This window comes from Narcine bancroftii, chromosome 3 (genome assembly GCF_036971445.1).
Source record: "Narcine bancroftii isolate sNarBan1 chromosome 3, sNarBan1.hap1, whole genome shotgun sequence".
Lineage (NCBI taxonomy): Eukaryota > Metazoa > Chordata > Chondrichthyes > Torpediniformes > Narcinidae > Narcine > Narcine bancroftii.
The window spans coordinates 322,576,790-322,603,939 of NC_091471.1; the positions used below are offsets into that span (position 1 = coordinate 322,576,790).

At 42.3% G+C, this 27,150-nt stretch overlaps 1 protein-coding gene across 1 annotated transcript in view; it reads left to right on the top strand.

The window, feature by feature from the left end:
* The window catches only part of evpla (envoplakin a), a 120,671-nt gene that overhangs the window by 87,081 nt on the left and 6,440 nt on the right, over positions 1 to 27,150 (top strand). The window contains exons 15-21 of the mRNA XM_069928996.1: positions 3,822 to 3,997; positions 5,980 to 6,118; positions 8,724 to 8,917; positions 10,776 to 10,926; positions 12,234 to 12,317; positions 22,996 to 23,106; positions 25,300 to 25,392. Coding sequence (XP_069785097.1) covers positions 3,822 to 3,997; positions 5,980 to 6,118; positions 8,724 to 8,917; positions 10,776 to 10,926; positions 12,234 to 12,317; positions 22,996 to 23,106; positions 25,300 to 25,392 — 948 coding nt within the window. The remainder of the gene's footprint in view (positions 1 to 3,821; positions 3,998 to 5,979; positions 6,119 to 8,723; positions 8,918 to 10,775; positions 10,927 to 12,233; positions 12,318 to 22,995; positions 23,107 to 25,299; positions 25,393 to 27,150) is intronic.

Consider the following 27,150-nt stretch of genomic DNA (forward strand, 5'->3'; position numbering starts at 1 on the left):
GTGTCTATTTCAATGCAAGGAGCATTAGGAATGAAGGAGATGAACTTAGAGCATGGATCAGTATATGGAACTACAATGTTGTGGCCGTTACAGAGACATGGCTGATACAGGGACACGATTGGCTGATGAATGTACCGAGGTTAAATGTTTTAAAATGGATAAGATGGGGGCAAAAGAGGGAGGAGAGCAGCATTACTGGTCAGGGACAGTATCACAGCTGCAGAAAGTGCACTGTGGAAGGAGTGTCCACTGAGTTGGTGTGGGTGGATGTCAGAAATGGGAAGGGAGCTATCACTGTGCTGGGAGTAGTCTATAGGCCCCCAAATAGCACTTGGGACACCAAGGAACAGATAAGCTGGCAGATTTTGGAATGGAGCAGAAATGACAGATATGTGATGGGAAGCTTCAACTTCCCTAATGTCTAGTGGCACTTCCTGACTGGAAGAGGGATAGCGGCAGAATTTGTCGTGTGTATCTAAAACCCCTTCCACACTTGCATCCCACTAAATTGGCTGCTCAGTGTCGTTGGTTAGGAATGGGAGGTTTGGCTTTTCACACTTGACCACTCCTAACTGAGACACTGTTCACTCTTGCAAAGACCCATCCCCAGGGTTAGGACTGTTCTACCTTCTACTGGTGACATTATGACTCATCGAGCGATGGTGGACCTGCCCTAAATCCTGATCAATGTATTGTGATCTTCTATTCAAAAAAAATTATTCACGCCTAATTATAACATAATTAAACTTTATGTACAGCACAGTATGAGCCCTTCAGCCACTGTTGTTGTGCTGACCTATATAAACCTTTATAAATGACCATGGGAATAAATAGTAAAAGTGGACAATTTTTAAACAGGGTGGGAAAGTTGGAAGCACTATAGCGCACAATTTATAAATACTGTGGGAAGAAACAATGGGGGACCTCCCAGAATTCTATGTGGCAGAGAAAGGGCTGTGTGCCCAGCTGCATGCATGGAGCATTCATAGAGGGGTTTCTCTGCCACACAACATTCTGGAAAGTGAGGTCTGCCATTGCTATTTTCCCACGATCTTTATAAATTGTGCGCTATAGCGCTACCAACTTTCCCAGGCTATTGCTATTTCTCTCTCTCACTCACTCTCTCTCTCTCTCTCTCTCTCTCTCTCTCTCTCTCTCTCTCTCTCTCTCTCTCTCTCTCTCTCTCTCTCTTCCCCCCTCCCCCCTCACTGAGACTTTCCCAAGGCACAGTTTATAGCTTCATTTTAATCTTTTCTTCCTGCAGTCACATAAAAACTTGGGTAATTTCAATCCCACAATGCAATCACCCATTTCACACTTGCCTAATTGCAATGCTGGCATCTGCAGGCGCTGGGGATTGTACTATGGGTCGAGGCCATCAATCTCCGGTGTGAGATGACATCTCCTGATGCCGGTGTTGAGTTGATTTTGCTTTCACACCAGACACTTTAAAAGCCAATTGGCATTTCATTTCCTGGGATCACTTGCAAGTGTGAAAGGGGCTAAAGAAGGAGTCCTGACTCATTATGCAGACCAGCCGACTAGAGGAGAGGCCATACTGGATCTCGCACTGGGTAATGAACCTGGTCAGGTGACAGACTTCTCAGTGGGGGAGCATTTCAGTGCTAGTGACCACAATTCCCTGAGCTGTAGTAGAGCTGTGGACAAGGATAAAAGAAGACAAAATGGCAAAGTTTTAAACTGGGTAAGGGTGAATTATGATGAGATGAGGCAGGAACTAGGAAGAGCAAATTGGGAATAGATGTTCTCAGAAAAAGCACAAAAGTAACGTGGAGGATGTTTAGGGACCAATGGCACCAAGTTCAGGATAGGTTTGTCCCACTGAGATAGGGAAAAGACGTAGGAAAAGGGAAGTGTGGTTGACAAAACAGGTGAGGCGGCTTGTTAAGAGGAAGATGGAAGCTTACATTAGATTTAGGAAGCAGGAAACAGGAAGGGCTCATGAGAATTACATGGTAGCCAGGAAGGAAGAAACGACTTAGGAGAGCTGGAAGGGGGAAAGAAAAGGCCTTGGCTTGTAAGATTAAGGAGAACCCCAAGGAGTTCTATGAGTATGTGATGAAGATAAAGATGACGAGAATGAAGGTGGGGCTGCTAAAGGATAAAGGAGGCAACATGTGCCTGGAGGCAGAGGTGGTTGGGGAGATCCTGAATTAACACTTTGCTTCAATATTCACCAGAGAAAATGACTTTGATCAGGGGAAAGTTGGAATAGAAAAGGCCTATGTGCTGAACCAGGAAGTGCTGGATCTTCATAAAAACATAAGTCCCTGCAGCAGCACACGATATAACCTGGGTTGCTCTGGGAAGGGAGGGAAGAGGTAGCTGGGGCCTTGGCAATCATTTTTGTGTCCTCCTTGGCCATGGTGCGGGGGGGGTGGGGTTGCTGGAGGAATGCAAATGTAGTCCCCTTGTTTAAAAAAGGGATCAGGGAGAATCCAGGGAATTATCCAAAAGAGGAAGATAAAGGTAGCCAATTAGAGGGGTTGAATGTATCTATTTCAATGCAAGGAGATGAACTTGGAGCATGGATCAGTACATGGAATTACAATATTCTGGCTATTACTGAGACATGGCATGGACCCATGGACAGGATTGGCTGATGCAGGTACTGGGGGTGGGGGGAGGTTAGATATTTTAAAATGAATATGATTGATTGGGGATAAAAGAGGGAGAGAGCAGCATTACTGGTCAGGGATAGTATCATGGCTGCAGAAAGGGAGGACACTGAGAAGGGGGTAGAAGTCAGAAATGGGAAGGGAGCAATCACTGTGTTGGGGGTAGTCAATAGGCCCCCAGATACCTCTTGGGACACCGAGAAACAGATTTTGGAATGGAGCTGAAATAGCAGTCCCTGATGAGAAACTTCAACTTCCCCAATATTGACTGGCACCTCGTAACTGCGAGACGGATAGATGGGGTAGAATTTGTCAGGAGTGTATAAGATGTGATCGCAGTGGAGAGATTTACCAGGATGTTGCCCAATTAAAAAAATATGTCTTATGAGACAAGGTTAGCAGAGCTGGGACTTTTCTCTTTGGAGTGAAGGATGAGAGGTGACTTGATAGAGGTTTCAAAATTATGAGAGGCATAGATAGGGTGGACAGTCAGTACCATTATTCCCAGGGTAGGAATAGAAAAGACCATAAGAAATCTGTGCAAAGTGAAAGGAGGAGAATTAGGGGAGACATCAGGGTATGTTTTGTGCACAGAGAGTTGGGTGTACCTGGAATGCATTGCCAGGGGTGGTGGTGGAGTCTGGAATTTATAGGGGTATTTAAGAGACTCTTTGACAGGCATATGGATGAAAGAAAAATAGAAGGTTATGAGGTAAAGAGGGTTTAGGGGAAACACGGTTGTTGTAGTGGTCAGCGCAATGCCTTTACAGCGCTAGCGATCGGGGCAAGAGTTTGAATTCTGTGCTGTCTGTAAGGAATTTGTATGTTCTCCTCGTGCATGCCTGGGTTTTCCCCGTGGGGTTCCAGTTTTGAAATGTACCAGGGGTGTAGGTTAATTGGATGGCATAGACTCATTGTTCGAAATGGCCTGTCACAGTGCTGTATGTCTAAATATAAATTTAAATTTAATTTAAATTTAAATTTAAAATTTAATTTTTTTGGGGGGAGGAGGAATAAATAGATCAGTACACCACCGTGGGCTGAAGGGTTCTCCTGTGCTGTAATATTTCTGTTTCTATAACCCTGAGGGAGGCATGTTTGTGTTGAATGGAAAATAAGGGATTAGTTCTTTTAATGGATTATACATGAAAACTTTCCACACCCTCTTCACTCAATTTGCAGGGTATAAATAGCCGCTTGCAGAAGATTGAAGCAGAGAAGGACTCTGTGAAGAAAGAGTGTGATTCACTCCTTCAGAAGAAGCCAAAAGAATCCTCTGCATCGTTGCTTCCTAAACTCAATGACGTGATAAATAAACACAAAAATGTCACCTTGCTGGCCAACCAATACCAGAACAAGTGAGTAGGCCGTACCCACTTCTGTTTCACCCGCCCCCGCCCACTTCTGTTTCCCCCCACCTCCTTCCTTCCCACAGGTTTTCACTTCAGGGGCAAGTTTATTATCATCTGAATGTACATATACAACCAGCCGAAACTGCTTCTCCAGACCACAGTGCATCCATGTACACACACAAATGGGCTGCACAGTTGGTGTAGCAGTTTGCGCAACACTGTTACAGCACCAGCAATCAGGGCCAGGGTTCGAATCCCATTCTGTCTGTAAGGAGTTTGTATATTCTCCACGTGTCTGTGTGGGTTTTCTCTTGGGGGCTCCAGTTTCCTCCCACTGCTTGAAACATCCCAGGAGTGTAGGTTAATTGGGTGTAATTGGGCGGGATGGACTCGTGGGCTGAAAAATTTAAAAAAATACACACAACAGAATAATCACATAAAGATATCATTTTAAATACAGTACAACTCCAATTGTCCAAAATCGAATTCTCCAAAATCCTCGGTTTTCTGAAATTTAAAAAAAAAATTTCAGATGTGAGGATATCTGAAATCCTCATTTTCCTGAAAAATTTTCAGAGACGAACTGACCGGGGATGTCGGGCTCCTGGTGCCGGCAACAGAGGTCTTCGGGCTCCTGCCGGCAGCGGGGACTTCAAGCTCTCAGGCAGGAGTATGACCCTCAGGCTCCCGGATCGAATGGGGCCTCGGTGGGAAAGTGTCGGTGATCGGCAGTGGCCAGCATTTTTTTTGGTGAAAATTAAACATTATTTTAATGCTCAAAAAGCCTTCTTGTTGTTTAAACACTTTCACAAGTAATTTGCTGTTGTTACTTGGTCGTTTTTTAAAAATGACGGGTTCTCTGAAAAATCGTTCATCCAAAATGGGCCTGGTCCCCACCATTTTGGATAATCAGAGTTGTCCTGTAAATATATATAAATAATTTGTTTTGACTTCCCTGATCCCTGGCTTCCTCCAGTCAGAGTTAAGGAAATGAATGCCAGCATCTCCTTCAACCATTGGGGAGCTGGGCGAATTGTCCACCCATCAGCGAAGGTTGAGGAAAGCTTCTACTCAGCTGTTCCCAATAAAGCTGGCTGTTCTTAGCTCAGAGACCAGAAGGCACAGGTTTATGATAACTGGCAAAAGGGATGACAGGAAAATGAACATTGGTTTTTAGACCATAGGTGTTGTGATCAGACACTTCCTACTGCTGGAAAGGGTGTTGCAGACAGATGCAATGGAACGTTTCAGAACTGAATTTGAAATGCTTGAGTGGACATTTTCAGTGCTAGGGGAAAGGGCATGACTGGTACCACCCAAATGCAGTTACTTCACTGTGTCACATAACCATCCTCAGGTAACCTGGCACCAACAAATTTTCATCAGTCCACCTCTCCTTTAGGGCCTTCCTGCTGCTATTTGCTTGTTGGGCTAATATATAGGATCACAGACAATAGCTAGTCACTGGGGAAACTCAAAAGCTGCAGATACTGGAACTTGAGATGACAAGGAATGGCTGGAGAGACTCAGTAAGGTAGACAGCAAGCGCCTATGGGTAGAAATGGTCAGTCAACAGTGCAGACAGGCTTGAAACTGGCTGAAAGGGGTACAGATTTTGGAACTGGGATGGGAGAGGGCGCCGAGGGCACTGAAGGGTTCCTAATCGATTCGGAGGTTCAGACATCGGGCTGCCGATGGTTTGGACTGAACTCTGTGTCGCTGCGGAGGCTGCGGGAGCCCTGGAGGTGAGTCCACAGACTCTCGGTGACTGGGAAGAACTTTCTTTTGCTTCTCTTTCTAAGACTGTAGGAACTCTGCCATTGATGAATCTGACTACGTTAAAGAAGACAAAACCAATTTCATGTAATATGACACTTTTTAATTACATGTTAATAAATTGAACCTTGGATCTTGAAGTCAGGACCCTTTATCAAACTCATTCTTGATGTCCTTCCTCAAAGTCTTGATTATTGTGAATTGTCTTCCAGAGCAACATCTCAATTAGAGTTGGAAACCAGCATGAAGAAAGCCAACGATGCTATAAATAGAATCGAATCCAATCTTGCCGAGGAGTATTGTGTTCCTGCTACCCCAAATGCCATACAGCAGAGGAAGACAGAGCTCCAGGTAATGTATTTGGAGAGAAAGGGAAACTTAGCACAAAGCAGAGAGAGCCAAGACCAGGCCCTTACCCCATGGATCTCAACTCCACTGTCCCACCATCAATCTAGTCTCTCTCTGGAAATGTATTGGACCCCAAAATGTAGAAGCAGGATGTTTGAAACATGCAAATCAAAGCTTGATTTGCTCAAATGCTGGAAGTTTACAAATCATAGAACACAAAAGAAATAGGCTCTTTGTCCCATCTAAGACCTGCTGAACTGTTATTCTATACCTAGTCAAGTGGTTCTCAACCTTTTTCTTTGTATGCACATACCAATTTACATAATCCTTTTCAAATCACATACATTCTATGCCACAGGTGCTCTGTGGTTAGTCAGGAATTAGGTAAGTTAGTATGTGAGTGGAAAGAATTTCACCTTTCACATAACCTCAGTGGAAAAAGCTTGTTTCCATCATCACCCATCATACTCATGGGAACAAGAGCCTACCCCGAAGAACCATAGAACATCACAAGACAGAAACAAGCCCCTTCAGCCCTTCTAGTTTGTGCTGATCCATTTTTTTGCCTTGTCCCACTGATCTGCACCCAGTCTATAGCCATCCATACCCCTCCCATCCATCTACCTGTCCAAATTCTTCTTAAATATTAAAATTGAGCCCACATTCACCATTTCAGCTAGAGGCTCATTCCACATTCCCACCACTCACTGTGTGAAAAAGTTCCCCTTCATGTTCCCCGTAAACTTTTCCCCTTTTACTCTTAACCCATGTCCTCTGGTTTGAATCTCACCTACCCTCAGGGAAAAAGCCTATCTACATTTGCTCTGTCTATCCCCCTCATAATTTTAAATACCTCTATCAAATCTCCCCTCATTCTTCTCTGCTCCTGGGAATAAAGTCCTAACCTGCTTAACCTTTCCCTGCAATTCAGGCAACATCCTAATAAATCTCATCTGCACTCTTTCTATCTTATTGATATCTTTCCTGTAGTTCAGTGCCCAAAACTTCACACAATTCTCCAAATTTGGCCTCACCAATATCTTATACAACTTTACCATAACATCCCAACTCCTATACTCAATACTTTGATTTATGAAGGCCAATATGCCAAAAGCTCTCTTTACAACCCTGTCCACCTGTGACACCACTTTCAGGGAATTAGGTTTCTGTTTTCCTAGGTCCCTCTGTTTTACCACACTCCTCAGTGCCCTACCATTCACCGTGGACATCCTTTCTTGGTTTGTCCTTCCAAAATGCAACACCTCACACTTATCTGCATTAAATTCCATCTGCCATTTTTCAGCCCAATTTTACAGCTGTTCCAGATCCTTCTGCAAGCTTTGATAACCTTTCTTCACTGTCCACACACCTCTATGTTAGTGTCATCTGCAAACTTGCCGATCCAATTTACCACATTATCCTCCAGATCATTGATATAGATGACAGATAACAAGGGTCCCAACACTGATCTCTGAGGCACCCCACCAGTCACAGGCCTCCATTCTGAGAAGCATCATCCACCACTACTCTCTGGCCTCTCTTATCCAGCCATTGTCGAATCCAGTTCTCTACTTCACCATGAATACCTAGTGTCTGAATCTTCCTGACTAACCTTCCATGCAGGACCTAGTCAAACACCTTACTAAAGTCACGTAGACAACATCCACAGCCTTTCTTTTGTCAACTTTCCTGGTAACCTCCTCGAAAAATATAGATTGGTTAAACATGACCTACCACACCCAAAACAATGTTGATGATCCCTAATTAGTTTCTGGCTATCCAAATAATTGTATATCCGATCTCTTAGAACACCATCCAATAATTTACCCACTACTGACATCAGGCTCACCAGTTTATAATTTCCAGGGTTACTTTTGGAGACTTTTTTAAACAGCGGATCAACGTGAGCCACCCTCCAATACTCTGGCACCTCACACGTGGCTAAGGACATTTTAAATATTTCTGCTAGAGCCCTTGCTATTTCTACACTGGCCTTCCTCAAGGTCTGAGGGAATATCTTGTCAGGCCCTAGGGATTTATCCACCCTTATTTGCTTTAAGACAGCCATTCCCTCCTCTTGTATAATCTGTACGGGTTCTATGACCTCCTTGTTTTCTGTATTTCCCATGACTCTGTGGGAGTAGTTGGTATGGGTACAAGCAGAAATCGTCAAAATAGAGGATGCTGAAACAGCAAGCTCCCTGTGGTATTCACAAAGCTCTCTTATCATTCATCAGTGAAGCTGTTAGATTGGCCCCAATACTGCATAGAAACAGGTTAAAGTAGAGACTACAGCTTCCCCACACCAGGAAAAAAATGTTCCTGCCCTTCGGTCATTGTAAGATGTACCCAGTATTCCACATTCCCTTTGTTCCACTGGCGAACGTGGGAAGGAATCCAATTTCTGATCGCCTTTTATCTCAGGGTTCCAAGTGAAGGAAGGTGCATTGTGTCAGAAAATCCATGAGCCTTCTTCTTTGCTGATTTTTATGTGGTATACACAACCTCTTAAGCAGGCATTCATTGTGGACTGCATATATGTGGGTCATTTGGGATTATTTATCGTGAGAAGCCTTCTCTCCCCTGATGTTGCTTGGTCTTCTTTCAGAGGTTGAGGCGAGATCTCAGCAAAGACCAAGATAAGCTGGAGAAGGTGAACCAGGATCTGAGAAATACTGAGAACAGCTGCAAACCTTTGGAGTTGAACTTCCAGGAATACTGTCCTGATGTCAAGAAGCAACAGGCTGAGGTTGAACAGCTGAACAACCGCTTTCAGAATGCCAGTGATCAACTAAACTTGAGGTAGGCAATCCACCTTCTCAGAAGACCATCCCCATCTAAGCATTGGATCCACCTGGTCCTGAAGGGATCGGTGCACTAGCTTTTTGAACTCAGCAGCATGGCAAAATCATTCCCAGAGCGTCACTGCTGGGGGAGTTCTTGGATATTGACCAAGAATTGGTGAAGAGTCAGTGATATCTTCCAGGACAAGACGATATGTGACTGACATAGAACAGGCCCTTCTGCCCATAATGTTGTGTAGACTTATGCAAACATATTCCAACATCAATCTAACCCCTTCCCTCCCTCACAGCCCAATAACCCAGCATTTTTTTCTGGCATCCACATGCTTACCTGGAGTCTTTTGAAAGTCCCTTTTATACCAGCTTCCACCACAAGCCCTGGCAATGCATTCCAGGTCATTTGGAATGTGTGAAAATCCTTCCTCTGACATATAACACGGTTCACTTGAACAACTCCGCTAGCTCCTCCGCAAACTCCTGAGGAAGTAGAGGCTTTCTTCCTGATGCCATTGGTGTGTCCTTTCTTTAATGGTCATCTTCTTCTAGGTTTCCTGTTCAACTCTCCCCTAAATTTCCTCCACTCACCCTCCGGTGGTTCTCAGCCTTTCTTGGTCTAAGGCCCACCTGCCTTCTGGCTTAACATTCCATGCCCCACTAGTAGCAATGACTGGGAAATATTTTCAAGTCAAAGGCAGCTCTGTGAAAAACACAGAGCCACACGGAAACAAGCTGCAGCCGTTCAGGGGGCCATGGCCCACTGGTTGGCAACCACTGCAGCAGACGTCCTCCAGTATTGAGCCTTGTCGCCCTGGGAAAAAGGTGTTGACTGTCCATCCAGTTTAAGCCCCTCACAACCTTATACTCCTCTACCAGGCCTCGTCTCATCCTCCATCATTCGAAAGAGAAAAATTCTGAAAGCAATACTGTTTCATAAACCTGTTGTCTTCTCCTTCTAGGTGAGTGAGCCTAAGGGTTTGGTGTCCATGAGCTGTTAGCAAAATGTTGTGCCACATCTTTAACTAACCAACTCGCTGGACTTCATACATATATAGGTGACTACCACATCGGTAGACTAGTGGAGATCACTGAATGTACACTAACTCTTCACCCAGATTATTGCTTCATACACATGTCGTTCTTGGTACATTCTTTAACCAGGACGTTCCAGTCCTATTTTTATTGAAGTCCTTATCCACGACTTTTTTAAAAACCTTTCCAGTGATTCTGGAGAGTTTGATTTGTGACTTTTGAAATCCATGTTTTTGCTGCTTAAATCCGAGACAAATATAAAATGGTAGTGAGCGTGTCGGGTCCTACGGCTCCTAGTTCTCAAGTTGTTTTGTAGCCACTCCTGAACCTGCTGTAGAATTTTGGTTTCTTGTTTGCTTTTGGAGCACAAAGCTGTGATTTTTGATCATTTGGAGGATGAGTTTATTGTAGAAATTCTCACTTGCTGCAGCTAAACAGCTGCTTTGTGAAAAATAAACTACCATAGAAGTGATGGGAGTAAAAGAGATGATGCAGTCTTAGTGAAGTGAGTTTGTTCAAGTTGGGGATGGTGCCTAGATCAATGCAAAGGGAGCCTATATCAATGCAAAGGTCAATGCAAAGGGAGCCTAGATCAATGCAAAGGTCAATGCAAAGGGAGCCTAGATCAATGCAAAGGTCAATGCAAAGGGAGCCTAGATCAATGCAAAGGTCAATGAAAAGGGAGCCTTTGGTCATTAAAGCGCAGGGAAAATCCTGTGGATCGGTTATTACACACAACCCTAGTGTCGAGCTGAGCCATTTTCCAACTGTTCATTTACTGCCATCAGCTGCCCTTTGACAGGACTTGTGCTTTGTCATCTTTCCAGAGAGCAAATGCTTCAGAATGCCGATGTCACCCATCAGCGATACAAAACATCCCTGCAGGATCTCAACTCCTGGATGGACAATCTTCCTAACAATCAAGTGAAACCCAATGTCAGTCTAAACGACGTCCAAACCAAACTCCAAGCTCAAAAGGTTGGTGTTTTACCCATCCAAGCAAATAGAAATATAATTTCCTGTCCATGTTTTGCAACATTTGAATATATTGGGGATGCAAACACATTTCAGAATTATGTGTACCATGTGATATGAAATCTGATCCATTGTCATGTCAGCCACTGCTCTAAATTGAGCGGTGTCCCTCTTCAATAAAGGATGTCTGCTTGCAAGTTCGACCATGTTAACTTGTCATGTGAGAGATCACTGAGGAGAATATATCCAGCCAGCATCTGCAATCTCTCTTGTTTGCCTAGGAAAATGTGGAACTGACAATTTAACAGCAGAAATGAAAAAGAAGTCTTTATTTCTAATGTCGAGGTGTTGCAGAGCTGTGGGATGCAAAGGGATCTATGGATCCTAGTGTCAAATTCCAGGATACCAATGGGGATGCTCATTTTTATTGTTCGTGGGAATGACATAGAAAGCTAGGGAGATTATTCCAACCAGCAACACTAAAGACTTAATCAGACCTTAATCAGGAATGATTGACAAATTACAATAGGAGCAAATTAGGCCATTCAGCCCATCAAAGCTGCTACATAGGCATGGTGAGATGTCATCTGGAGTATCACTGTACAATGTTGTTCTCCTTATTTCATAAAGGATAACATGAAAGAAGTTCTGAAAGGATTTACAAGACTGATTCTTAGTATTAAAGGGTTGTGTCATGGGACAAAATTGGTCAGGTGAGGTTTGTATCTGCTAGAGTTCTACCTTGTTATACCATGATTCGCTGTATTGTTTAGTATTGTACCTTGATGAAGGGCTCAAGCCCAAAACATTGGTTATGTATCTTTGCTCTATAAAGGACACTGTTTGACCTGCTGAGTTTCTCCAGCATGGTGTGTTTACCCTTACTTTGTAACCATGTCACGCAGTTTGCAACTCTCCCATGAGTTAAAACATCTCAACATTTCCCCTGTTAAGTTCCCTGAAGATCTGATATGTATGAATAAAGTCACTCTTCTAAATTCCCTCAAACCCCAGGAATCAGCTGGTGAATCTCCTTTAGACTGTGATGTAATATTGCATCTGTAAGTACCTTAAAAAATGAGGTGCTATATTTTCGAGGCCTGGTTTAACTCCATGTGTCCCCTGAGCTAACTGCATCTCAGTAAGGCCAAGCAGAGCTTGGCAGAAAGCGATCTAGGGCTCTGGATGGGTGGAATTCTTCTGAATTAATTTAAACTAGCACTCCACTCATAAATCGTTATGAGCATCTCAAGTTTGGTTTAGAGATTCTCATTTTGGTTTCACTGTTGATTTTATCTTTAATTTTACAGAAATTGGTGAATGATATTAAGAAGAAGGAGCCTGAGAAAGACGAAGTCCTCCATCTCTCCCATGATCTGCAGTCAACTTTGAAGGTACATGCTGGCGGAAAATTACTCCCATCTTGTCATGCTACCAGTTGTCGCTGCCTCTTCAAAACCCCAAAGATAAATTTATATTGCCTCTACTCGTCCCTCTGAAACTTCTACAGGTATACCACCAGAAGCAGATTTGCTGTAGGCAGCACAGCACAGTTTGAAAGAAGCTGCAGAAGGTGATAAATGCAGCTTGTAACATAACAAAAATGTCCTTCCCCTCCATGGACTCTTATGCACATCTCCTGCAGTAAATAGTGCTCTTCTATAACTGTATAAATGTTAGCAATTCTTTGGCTTGGCTTCGCGGACGAAGATTTATGGAGGGGGTAAAAAGTCCACGTCAGCTGCAGGCTCGTTTGTGGCTGACAAGTCCGATGCGGGACAGGCAGACACGACTGCAGCGGTTGCAAGGGAAAATTGGTTTGTTGGGGTTGGGTGTTGGGTTTTTCCTCCTTTGCCTTTTATCAGTGAGGTGGGCTCTGCGGTCTTCTTCAAAGGAGGTTGCTGCCCGCCAAACTGTGAGGCGCCAAGATGCACGGTTTGAGGCGTTATCAGCCCACTGGCGGTGGTCAATGTGGCAGGCACCAAGAGATTTCTTTAGGCAGTCCTTGTACCTTTTCTTTGGTGCACCTCTGTCACGGTGGCCAGTGGAGAGCTCGCCATATAACAGGATCTTGGGAAGGCGATGGTCCTCCATTCTGGAGACGTGACCCATCCAGCGCAGCTGGATCTTCAGCAGCGTGGACTCGATGCTGTCGACCTCTGCCATCTCGAGTACTTCGACGTTAGAGGTGTAAGCGCTCCAAGAGAAACTTGTCCGTGAACTACTCTTTGCAGATGATGCCACTTTAGTTGCCCATTCAGAGCCAGCTTTTCAGCGCTTGACGTCCTGCTTTGCGGAAACTGCCAAAATGTTTGGCCTGGAAGTCAGCCTGAAGAAAACTGAGGTCCTCCATCAGCCAGCTCCCCACCATGACTACCAGCCCCCCCACATCTCCATCGGGCACACAAAACTCAAAACGGTCAACCAGTTTACCTATCTCGGCTGCACCATTTCATCAGATGCAAGGATCGACAATGAGATAGACAACAGACTCGCCAAGGCAAATATCGCCTTTGGAAGACTACACAAAAGAGTCTGGAAAAACAACCAACTGAAAAACCTCACAAAGATAAGCGTATACAGAGCCGTTGTCATACCCACACTCCTGTTCGGCTCCGAATCATGGGTCATCTACCGGCACCACCTACGGCTCCTAGAACGCTTCCACCAGCGTTGTCTCCGCTCCATGTTAGCAATTAATGTATATTTAAAGGATAAGGTTTCAATGAATTAATGCCTGTAGTGCTTAAACATTTTGATTTGAGTTTTTAAAGTAATAATCTTGACACTGTGGTGGTGTGAGCAGTGGAAGAAACACAGCCACCACGTTAAGGGTCGTTAACCACTGTTGTTATTCAAATTCAGCACGTCCCTTTAAGGGCAACATGAGCTCAGTCACCAGGTGCATTGTGACATCATAATCGTTGCCCAAGATGCACGCTGTAAGGGATCCTGGAGTCGGAGAAAAACCTCTGACGACGCCATTTCCCCATGGCTGCCCTGGCACGTGGCGATATAAGTGGGGCCGGTTCGCCATAAGGATGTGCGCCGCCACAACACCATATTTTCATTTAATTAGTTTACACTGTTTAGTTTACTGATTCTTTTTTAACCATTTACATCAATATTTTAATTTGTCTATTTTTAATTTAAGATTTTTCTTTTGTTGTCAATGGTCAAAAATGTGGCCTCAGTTCTGTGAAAGTCTAACCATGAAATGAATTGCAGTAGAAATGTTTTGGAATACATTTTAGATTTCAATATAATATTGGAATTTTGCCAGCATGGATTTTGGGTGATGGGCAGATTAGTTATTAGTATGCTGTCTATCTTTTGGTCGGCTCTCTGGTCGGAGGTGGGAGGAGGAGGTTAACTCTTTTCTGGAAGCTGTTTTGGCCATGAAGAAATACATCTGCTTTTGGTTACTTTATTTTCAACTTTTGTTAAATCTAACTGAAATTAGATTTTCCTACTTCTTTAAAATACTTAAAATGCGTCAAGCAATTAACTTAATTCATTTTAACATTAATGGTTTGAATTACCTTGTAAAATGAAATAAGATGTTTGCTTGCATTAAAAAATTTAAGGTTCCAATTATATTTCTGTAAGAAATGCATATACGCAAAAGTATTTTAGGTAGTGAATGGGCTGTTGTATCACTTCATTCCAGGCTAAATCCAGAGACGTATCGATCTTTATAGATCATGCAGTTCCCTTTGTTCAACATAAAGTTGTCTCAGACAAAAATGGTTGTTTTGTTATTGTGACAGGGAAATTGTAGAATAAATTGGTGGTGTTTACTAATGTCTCTGCTCCAAATGTGGATGTCCCTGGATGTCTGGAATGTTTTTTTTCACTCTTACCTGATCTAACTCTTTATTAATTAGTGATGGAGGGAGAATTTAATTGCTGGTAAGACCCAGTTCTAGATTGTTCTTCTCCTAAACTAGCCACTTTGAACAAATTGGCTTTATTCATTCAATTTTTATTAAAACGTGGTATTATTGATGTCTGCCATTTTTTCATCCAGTTACAGGGAACATCCATTTTTTTCTTCTGTTCTTCATACATATTCACAGATTGACTTTTTTTTATTGACAGTCAAATGATTCCATTAACTCATTCTTGCAAATACAAAAATATCGTTATTTCTGATTATGCTCCTGTGTTACTATCTTTAAACTTTCCTGGTTTTCCTCTAATAAATAGACATTGCCGTTTCACTTTGACTTTACTGTTTGATAAGGAATTTTTGAAGTTATTGGAGGAACAAATTGCTCTTTTTCTTAAAAATACTACTGTGGAAGAGACCTAGTTTTTTGTACAGGATGCGTTTAAGGCTTTTATTAGGAGACAAATCATCTATTATATTGCAAGCATTAGGAAAAAGGCTGATCAGGAGAAAACTGACTTAGCTAAAAACAATTAGATCAAAGGTCTTCTCTGTCTCCAGATCCCGCTCTGTATAAACAGCGTGTGGAAATTAAAGCTAAATGTGACCTTATTTTAATATATCTAATTGAAGGGGGATGGCGTGATGGCATAGAGAAAAGAGTCTAAAAAATGTTTTTTAAAACTATTGATTATATTGTTGAAGTACAATTAGGCATGAGGAACACGAGAACTCAAACAGCAAAGTAAACAGCTACTAAACAGTTAACAATTACTGAAGAAACTCGGCCTACCTCGCAAACGGAGCCTCCGGAGTTGATTTCAACTCAGCCCCGACTGCAGCGTCAATCCACTGGTAAATTCTATACTACACCGGCGCCCCCTTTGTGTACCACTATGCAAGATGGTGCCAGTGCCTGATGTCGATCTCCTTCAGATCAGGAAGATCAACTGCAAAACTTTGCGCATACACGCTACATTTGAAACGGCCCAGGTTGCGGGGGGACCCAACCTCCCTCATCCCAGCAACTCTGGACTGACGGGGGTGGGGGGGGTCCACACCCATAGTCGGGTCGAGGCAACCTCCGTATCGATGGAGGAGGATGAGGACATTGCTGGATCGGAAGAAGGAAGAATTATATTTAAGGGTAGACCTGTGATGAGGCAGACTTTTAAACTTAAGTCTGATCCTCATCATTCAGATTCAACCTTATCTGATTTATCTAAACAAATGGAGAATTTGGCTATGCAAGTGAGCATAAACAAATTTTCAGTTATAAAGGAGCAATTGGGCTGAAATGAAGGAAGAAAAGTCTTCTATTAAAATGGATGTGGCAAAGTGCCTGAAAGCAGTGGACAATGTTCAAGATAAATTTAAGATTGAAGAAGTATTTATTGATTATAAAGATGATGTGGACCGATGTAAAGAAAGGATGGGACAGATGGAGGATTTGTTTACTGGTTGGGAGATTCAGAAAAGTGATTTGTTGAAGAAGATTGATGTTTTGGAAAATCAGTGTTGGAGGAATAATTTTGGTCTTCCGGAAGATTTTGAAGGTCCGGATTGAGTTCAGTTTTTTCATAAGTGGACTCCTGAAGTCTTGGAAACAATCTATTTCTGAATGGTCTGGAATTAGATAGAGCTCACTGAGCAATAAGAAGGAAGCTACTTCCCAGTCAAGCTCCTCGTTCTGTTTTGATCCAATGTTTGCATTATCAAGATAGAGAACTGATTCTAAGACTTGCTGTACAGAATGCCAGAAGTAATCAGGGTCCTTTACTTATTTAGAATAATAGAGTATTTTTCTATGTTGATTTGAGCCAGGCTGTAATTAAACGTCATAAAAAATTTAATTCAGCTAAAGCTGTTCTGTGGAAGAAGGGTTATAAGTTTGCTTTTCATTATCTTGCTGTGCTTAAAGTTTTTGATGGGGATGACCAAACTCAGTGTTTTAATAATGATGCTGAAGCTTTCACTTTTCCTAATACTTTACCTGATAATAAACAGGGACGAGGTCAAGAAAAGTTTCCTCAACAGCTTGTTTTGGTTCCGAAAGGGAAGAATGGAAAGGGAGAGATGGAAACTCAAGAGTTGATTGATCTTGGAATTGATGATGATCAGGTTAATCGAGATTTGGAAGAAGCTTACCATACTTGAATTGAATACGTTTTATTTTTGATTGTTCTGTTCGACTACCAATTCTTCCGAAGTTGTTAGCCACTTTATGGCATTTGTCATGCTCGTACAATTGAGGGGGGATAATATTGTTATACTATTGTAATATTCTTTTAGGGGTTTTTCTTTATGGTTTTTTTTTGTTTCTTTCTTTGAGAAGATCATTAAACTTGTTTGTGATAGTGTCATGGCAAGGCATTTTGCCACTTATATAGGATATATATGTGATGTTTTATGGCTAATTTAAATTTTGCTACTTTTAATGTTAACAGTCTTAATAACCCGATTAAGAGAAAAAATAGACACATTTGACTGAAAAGTAACTCCAGAAGTTATAGCATCTTCTTTTAATTCTAAAGCAAGGTGTTGCTCTTTTAATTCATAAGAAGTTATCTTTTAAATTGGATTCAGTTTTTGAAACAGCCGGTTTGCTTTTGATTGTTAACTATAAAAGTTTTTCTGAATCTTGGACTGTTCTGATTGTTTATGCTCCTAACACAGATGATTAGCAATTTATGGTAGATTTTTTTCTTAATCTAAGTCAAGCATATGATAAAATTTTGGTAGGGGGAGATTTTAATTGTTGCTTAGATAAATCTCCAAAATCGATAGAACAAAAAATAAATTTCCTGAATACTTACCAGATTTGATCCATGTAGATCAGGTAGGTTTTATTAAAATTCGGTATTTAACAGATAACATTGTGAAATTGGTTTTTTAATTAATATTTCTCGGGAGCAGTTTGACCAACCTATGGTAATTGCTCTTGATGCAGAAAAGGCCTTAGATAGAATGGAATGGAGTAAAAAAAAACATATCTAATTGAAAGCCAACTTTTAAAAGCAAAAAGTCTATTTTATATCCATGGAAATAAAACAGGCAAACTATTGTCTAAGTAGCTAAAGCTTTAGCAGCTGAATGATAAATTAAAGAAATTAAAGAATTATATACTGAACTGTACAGTTCTGATTCTCCAAAGGTTAATATTGTATAAGATAAGTTGAATATTCCTGTATTTTCTGTTGCTAATAAATAGCAATTGAATCAACCCATTTCCCATGAAGAAATTGTTGAAGCTGTATGCCCACTGCACTCTGGAAAGTTACCAGGACCTGATGGATTTCCTGGAGAATTTTATGGCTTTTTCTTTATTACTTCCACCTTATTTATGACTGTTCTTTCTGATTCTTTTAAACTTGGCAAGTTGCCACAGTCTTTTGATGAGGTTTCTATCTCAATAATTCTTAAAAGGAATAAAATTCCAGTTAAATGCTCCTCTTATAGGCCAATTTCTTTACTCAATGTTAACAATTCTGTCTAAAGTTTTGGCTCATAGACCTGAAAATATTTTACCACATTATATCTGATGATCAGGCTAGATTTATTAAAAATTTGTACTCCCATTTCAATATACGCCATTTATTAAATATTATATGCTCCTTATAAGGAGGTTTCAGAATGTGTGATATCTCTGGATGTGGAGAAGGTTTTTGATTGGGTAGAATGGGATGATTTATTTAAGACTTTAGAAAATTTTAATTTTGGGGCTGGCTTTATTCGATGGATTAAGTTACTTTATTTTGATCCATTTCTGCCTGTGTTCTTACCAATTTTCAGATTTGTAAACCATTTAGACTTCAGTGAGGAACCAGACAAGGATGTGCTTTAAGTCCATTGCATTTTGACCTAGCTCTAGAACCATTGAGTGTTGCTTTTCGGGAATCTAATGACATTTTAAGGAAGGGTTGTTTGTTTTATGCTGAAGATTTATTGCTTTTTATTTCTAATCTTCAGACCTCATTGCCTTCGATGCCTTCTTTAATTTCTCATTTCAGGTTATGTTAAATCTTCATAAGAGTGATTCATTTGAATAATTTGGCACTGTTAAATATGAACTTTTCTTGTAAAATTGTAAGAAATCCATGTACCTATTTAGGTGTGACAATTACAACAAACTATAAAAATTTATTCAGAGAAAATGTTATCACCTTAAACATTTCCCTTTCTTGAATCAACTCTATTCAAATGAATATATTATATTATCTACATTTTTATACCTTTTTCAGGCTTTCCCTGTTTTTATTCCTGTATTTTTTGACTCAATATTGTCTTCTTATACATGGAAGAATAAACATCCTCACCTAAATAAAGTTCATTTACAAAAACTTAAAAAGAATGGAGGCTTAGCCTTGCCAAACTTTAGCGTCTAACCATGATTGTACTTTGGCAAATCTGATCACCTGGCTGTACTTCTACTCCCGGTGTATGTACAAGTAGAGACTGAAGACTACAGCACCAGTGGTGAAGATGGTGAAAGTATGGTCAAGGGAAGCGGAGGAATTGGTGAACTGGAACATATTCAAGATCTCATCCATAGACTTGAATGAATATGCAACAGGTGTCACCGACTTCATCAAGACCTGCTTGAATGAGTGTTCCCTAACCAGAAGTCATGGACGGACCAGAGAATCAGCAACCTGCTGAGGGTGAGAACAGAGACAGATACATGCCAGCTATGGCAGGGAGTGCAAGCCTATAAAGCGTGGGCGAATACCATAGAGGGATGTGATGCTTCATTACTCAATGAGCTGAACACCTCCTTTGCCTGATAAAGAACCAAGCAATGCTGACTCGAATCCCTGAAAAGGTTGAGGACCCTGTGATATCTGTCTCTGAGCATGACGTTAGAACATCATTCAAGAGGGTGAACTCTCACAAGGAATCAAGCCATGACAGCATACCTGGCAGGGGACTGAAAATCTGTGCCAACCAACTAGCTGGAGTGTTCACAGACAATTTCAACCTCTCATTGCTGCAGTCAAAAGGGCATCAATCATCCTGGTCCCCAAGAAGAGTAGAGTGAGCTGCCTCAACGACTACCGCCCAGTGGCACTAACATCTACTGTGATAAAATGCTTCAAGAGGCATGCCAGAATTAACACATACCTCAACAAAGATCTGGACCCACTCCAATTCACCTATCGTCTCAATCGCTCCACATCAGATGCAATATCGCTAGCTCTCCACTCAGCTCTGGATCACCTCAAAAACATCAACTCATACATACGGCTGCTCTTCATTGACCACAGCTCAGTCTTCCATATCATTATTCCCCTCAGTGCTGGTCAAGAAGCTACAAATTCTAGGCCTCTGTACCTGCCTTTGCAACTGAACCTTGACTTTCCTGTGGGAAGACCACCATCAGTATGAATTGGAAACAACATTTCCCCCTCACTGATCATCAGCACAAGGGCACCCCAAGGATGCGAGCTTAGCCCACTGCTTTCCTCATGACTGTGTAGCCTGGCAAAATTCTAAAGCCCTCTTACAACTTAGCTGATGACGGCCCAGTTGTCAGCATAATCGCAAACAGCAATGAGGAAGCGTACAGGAGGGAGATGGATCAGCTCGTTCAATGGTGTAATGACAACAACCTTGTGCTCAATATTAGCAAAACCAAGGAGATGATTGTGGAGGTCAGGAGGAAGTCGAGGAACATGACCCAGTCCTCATCGAGGGCTCAATAGTGGAGAGGATCAAGATCTTCAAATTCCTGGGTGTCAACATTTCCAAGGATCTTTCCTGGAGCCTCCTCGTTGATGCAATCACAAAGAAGACTCACCAGCGGCTATACTTTATGAGGAGCTGAGGAGATTCAGTATCTCTCGAAAACTTATGTTGGTGTATCACGGAGAGCATTCTGGCTGGTTGCATCACTGCTTGTTATGGAGGTGCCAACTCTCAGGGCAAGAATAAACTCCATAGGGTTGTTAACTAGGCCTGCGACATCACAGGCACCAGACTTCACTCCAACAAGGGCATCTACATGAGACAGTGTCTTAAAAAAAGCAGCCTCTATCCTCAAAAGACCCCCACCACCCAGGCCATGCCCTCTGCTACCATCAGGAAAAAGGTCCAGGAGGCTGAAGACGAGCACTCAGCAGCACAAGGACAGCTTCTTCACAACTGGCATCAGATTCCACAGACACGGCCTGACTTTTCATGCACTTTTAAATTTTTTTAATCTAATTGTTGGAAGATGGTTATAATATAAATATTTGCATTAAGATCCTGCTGCAAAACATCAAATTTTGTGACTTATTCATGACAATAGATTCTGATTCTAATTATTATTGGGCTGTTGATGTACTAAATCTTGGCTTAACTGTGAACAAACTGTCCAATATGGCATCTCCTTGGAATCCAAATCTGTTACACATTTTCTTTCATTTAATGTCATTTTTAATTTACAACCTTTTTTTAATGGTTCAATATCTAACATTTATGACATGCTGTTGGGAATAAGAGAGGCTCCCTTAGATAAAATTTAAAAAATCTGGGAACAGGACCTACAGCTTTTAATCTCTGAAGAAACTGTGAGGACCCTTTTTGAGTTACTTTTATTATCTTTGATTTGTTATGAATGTAGAAATGTTGATTCATGAGGTAATTTATCACTCCAATATGTCTTTTTCTTTGGCCAAACAGCTTCTTTATTGGTTGTGGGTTTAGATTTTCCATTTTTATAATAAAATATGAAGAACCTTCTCACTAAACTAGGTAATTTGTGACTAATAAATGTAATATCAGTAATGGGGGGGGGAGGAGGTGGCACAAGGTTGGCGTAGTGGTGAGCACAATATTGTTACAGCCCCAGTGATCAGGACCAGGGTTCGAGTCCCACGCTGTCTGTAAGGAGTTTGTACATTCTCTCCATGTCTACGTGGGTTTTCCCCAGGGGCTCTGGTTTCCTCCCACTGTTCAAAATGTACTGGAGGTTGTAGGTTAATTGGGTGTAATTGGCAGCACAAGCTTGGAGCCAAAATGGCCTGTTACCGAGATGTGTGTCTAAAAAAAGTAGTTAAGAAAGAAAGATCTTGTAACTGCTGAAGCTTCCTTGGTCCCAGATTGGCTTAAAGCAGACTGCAGGGGTATGATCAGGCCAAAATGGATCACGGATCAGAGAGAGAAGTAATTTAAAGAGGTGGATCCTGCTTTAGAGGCAAATGATCTTTGTGGCAAAAATACAGTGGTTTCAACATGAGGAAAGAATCCAATTTTTACAGAGAAATGGGCAAAAGGCTTTGTGACAATGTCTGTGTTGGAGATATTGAGATTTGGTTCTCTGCACTTCCGCTGAAAGCAATGTTTTAGCCACCACACAACTATCTGGGGCGGTGAGTCCCCACTGATCTGGCCCACTCCTCAGAAGCTGAAATGTCCAGGCAGGAGGGAGAATTGGGCTCAGGACACAGTGGGGTTGAGCAGTTTTGGGAGGATGTGGTGATGTTGGAGACGGTCCAGAGGATGCTTACACGAGAATGATACCAGGGTTGAAAGGGATAATATACAAAGAGTGTTGATGCTTCTGGGCCTGTATTCATTGGAGTTTAGAAGCATGAGGGGGGAAGTGGATCTCATTGAAACATACCAAATATTCAAAGGGTTACCTAGCAGATGTTTCCAGTGGTGAGAGAGTCCGGGACCAGAGGGCACAGCTCAGAATAAAAGGACATTTAGGGATGCAGCCCTCCCAGCCCATGAACCTGCACTAACATATACAACCAATTAACTTACTAACCTTGTACTAACCCTGAGTGTGGGAGAAAACTGGAGCCCCTGCAGGAAACCCACGTGCTCATGGGGAGAAAGTACAAGCTCCTTTCCGACAGCGGTGAATTCCAACCTGAGTCTCTGCCATTGTAAAAGCATTGTGCTAACCATTGCACTAACCGTGCCACCTCAACTGTGGTGAGGAGAAATGTCTTCAGCCAGGGGATGGTGAATCTGTGGAATGTGCTGCCACAGATGGCTGTGGAGGTCGAGTCAGTGGGAGATTTAAAGCGCAGGTTGATAGCTTCTTGATTAATGAGGGCATCAAACGTTATAGGGAGGAGGCAGGAGAATGGGGTTGAATGGCCTGGCTTTGCTCCTATATTTTATGTTCCTAACCTCCAAGCCAGCACTTATTAAAGAGTAATGTTTTGTGTGTTTTATTTTTGAAGAATTATGAGACGAACAACGACAAGTACCGAGCATCTCTGAGCATTACCTCTGACGCCCCTATTGCAAAAAAACTAAGGACATTGACCCTGGAAGAGAACATTAAAGATCAGGTAAAGTCAAAATCTTGGCCTAAACATTTTTTGACCAACTGCATCTTTGAATGAGCCTCTTGCTTCCACCAGGAGGGATTTTGGTGCGAAGTATGGGTACATAAACATGCGGAGAACCCGATATATCCAGATGATATATGTAGATATCCAGAAGGTAACACACATAGCCGGGTCCTTACAGATTCTGACCTCCCACCCAATGAATGCATGCACGTGCGGCTCTGCCAGCAGCATCAAGGACCCACTTCTCTCTGGTCACAACTTATCCCACTGCTGCCTTTGAGTAGAAGGGGCAGAAGCCCGAAGACCAGCACTTCTAGGTTCACGTGCTTGATAGCTGGTTGAAAATAAATTGGCTCTTGAATTGTTTCTTCCCAGCAACTGTCATCAGGCTCTTGAATCTCCCCTTGTTGCTCTAATCATGGACTGCTCCAACATTCAGAATTGGACTGTCTGTACGACTGCAGTTTTGCACAAGAATAACTGAATATGTATTCAGCCATACTGAATATGTATCGTTTTTGTATTTATTGCCTCTTTTAAGTAGTTTTTTGACCTGCAGCAATTTTGAATTTCAGTGCATCCATACATTACACCATGTGTTTAACAATAAACTCATTATCTTTCTCATGCTGAGAGGTTGGATGAGGTGGAAGGTGGCAGGGGCAAGGTCACTGGGAGGAAACCTGGGAAGTAAAATGCTGGTTCAAATTAGCTGGACTCCTGACCTGCTTCTCTGCTGTTCGTTTTTAAATTTTAAATTCAGACATACAACACAGTAACAGGCCATTTCAGCCCACGAATCCGTGCCGCCCAATTTACACCCCATTAATCTAGAACCCCAGTACTTTTTGAACGGTGGGAGGAAAGTGGGCCCCCCAGGGAAAACCCACACAGACACACAGACATGGGGAGAACGTACAGATAGCACAGGGTTCAAACCCCGGTCCCAATAGCTGGCTCTGTAAAGGCCTTGCAAAGCCAATCGCGCCACTTGGTGTGATTTCTACTCTGCGTATCATTCCATTGATCAGAAATGACTTTCAATTCTACCAGCCAAATTATCAATTTATATTCCTTCCTCGTCCTTCCTATTAACCCCATCAGGATGAAACCATGTGGAATGCTGCATTGTGCCCTTGATCCTGATCCAATACTCTGCTAATGTCCTGTCAGGAGCACCATTCCATGCCATTTTCAGTAAAAATGCTAAAACCCAGACTACTTGGGGATTGGGACGGTCTGGATTCTCCAGATTCTTTCAAAATTCAAATGTAAGGAGAATAAAGAAGAGATGAATAGGCACATTATGATAGTTTATAAATGAAACATTTTTTTCATATAAAATGCAAAGTAAAAAAAACAAATATTTATTTGTTCATTTCCAAGATTTCTGTGCATCCGTGGCGTTTATGTTCACATACAAAAGCCCGCTAAATTTATAAAGTTGGAGGTTTTTGAGAAGTCTAGTTCTCGGGTGATCCAGATTGGTGGCATCTGGATTTTTGGACTTTTACTGTTCTAGGATGTGTGCAAAGTTCAGCAGCTACATCACAGGCGAATGCTAGACCATGGAACAGTACAGCGCAGGTTTGACACGATGACGATGCTGAGCACGAGGCCAATCTGAACTAAGTCTCTGGTGCATGATGCATCTCCTCCCCTCTCTACGTCCTCATGTGTCTATGAGCTCTTCACCATAGGATCTTCCAAGCCAATTCGAATCAGCTTTTTAAAGGAAGCTTTACATACCTGTCTCCACCACTTCGTTTGGCAGCTTGTTCCATGTGCCCACCACCCTCTGAGTGAAGCACTGCCTCCTAAATTTCACCCCCCTCACCTTATAGTTGTGTCCTCTCGATTTAAAGTGATGGGGAGGGGGGTAGGCAAGTCAATTCCATTGATGTGAAATTCACCAGTAACGAGAAGAAGAGGACAATATTTCTGTGTTGCCAATTGCTGCGACCTGGACTGCACCTGCTTGTATCAGAGGAAGCAGGTTCAATGAAAAATTGAAAAGGAAGGAAATTTGGGCTTACAGGTAGGAGGGGGGAGCGGAACTCACTGGAACTAATTTGAAGAGCCAGTAGGGCACAATGGGTAGAATGGACTTCTTCAGCATTGTTCATAACCCAGCTACCCAAGACAGTGAATACAGAAACCCCCAAATGACCTGCTTTGTTTCTGTTGCAGGAGAAGGACATGGTGAAGCATTTTGCTGAAGTCTCCTCTTCCAACGACCAGCTGCTGAACCAGCTGGACTTTGTGACAAAGGTGAAGCAAAAGGTAATGCAGCTGATAACTGCTGAAGGGGTTTGCTGCCTGAGCAAGACTCATAAATATGGCCCCTTCCTTATTCTGTACAGCTCTCACTCAGCTCAGTGACCCGAGACCATCCTTCAGTTCACTAGTAGGTTGTAGGGGGCAGTTGGCTCCCTGAAGCATTTCTGACTGTTCAGACAACAGTGCTTCCTTCTCTCTTCTTTCTCTTCTCTCTCTTCTCCCACCCACCCTCTTTCTCCTACTTTCTCTCTAGGACACAGCTCGTTCTCACTTTCACTCGCACACACACACACAGGCACACACAGACACAAACACAGATACACACACATGCACACACAGATACACACGCACACAGATATACACAGACACATGCACACACAGGCACATACACACAGACACACACACACATGCACACACACAGATACACACACATGCACACCCTCACATGCACACACACAGATACACACATAGACACACACACATGCACATACAGTCATACACATGTACACACAGACACACACACATATGCACACACAGATACACACACATGCACACACAAGACACAGATACACACAGAGAGACACACATGCACATACAGTCACACACATGCACACACACACACGCACATACACACACACGCACACATAGACATACACACAGACACATGCATACAGATAAACACAGACACACATACACACAAACACACTCAAACACACATTGATACACATACAAATACACATAGACAAACATACATATACATTAATACACACAAAACACAGAAGCACCCATATATAGATACACACACATAAAGATACTCACACACAGACACCCTCAGTGAGACACACACACACACACACACACACACACACAAACACACACACACACACACACACACATACACACACGCACACACACACATACACACACGCACGCACACACACAACAAGTCATAACCCACAGAAGAAATTACCAGCAGTCCAAAATGAGAACTGCAAACAATCTTCTTCCCACATCTTGCAATTCAAAGCTCCTGTCATGGAGGTGACTTCTGCAATGACCATAACTATATAACCATTTAACAATTACAGTCCGGAAACAGCCCATCTCAGCCCCTCTAGTCCGCATCGATTTATGTGATCTCCTCTAGTCCCATCTGACTGCTCCCTGCCCATAACCTTCCAATCCCCTCTCATCCATGCACCTATCCAACTTTTTCTTAAATGACAAAATTGACCTTGCTGCAACCACCTCTTCACGAAGGTCATTTCACTCAGCCACCACTCTCCTTTCAGATGCATTCCCCAGGATCCTATCACACCTCCACCAAATGGACAGACCAACTGTTGAGCTTGCAGAGGAAAAGTGATCATAGATCACAACCATCCTTGATTTAAGGGGGAACTAAATTACATGAGACTGGGAGGAGTGGAGGGAACAGAACATAAATATAAATGAAGGTGAGAGGAAGGTAATGGTAGTTGGTAACAAAATAAATATATGTGGAAGACAGTCAATCGTGCATATATTTTAATGCAAGGAGCATTGTAAATAAGAAGGATGAGCTTAAGGCATGGATGGCTACATGGAAATTCGATAATGTGGCCATCAGTGAAACTTGGTTGCAGGAAGGGCATGTTTGGCATTTAAATATTCCAGGATTCCATTGTTTTAGGCATGATAGAATGAGGGGATAAAAGGTGGAGGAGATGCATTGCTTATTAGAGAGAACATTACAGCAGGGCTGTGGCAGGATGGCTTGGT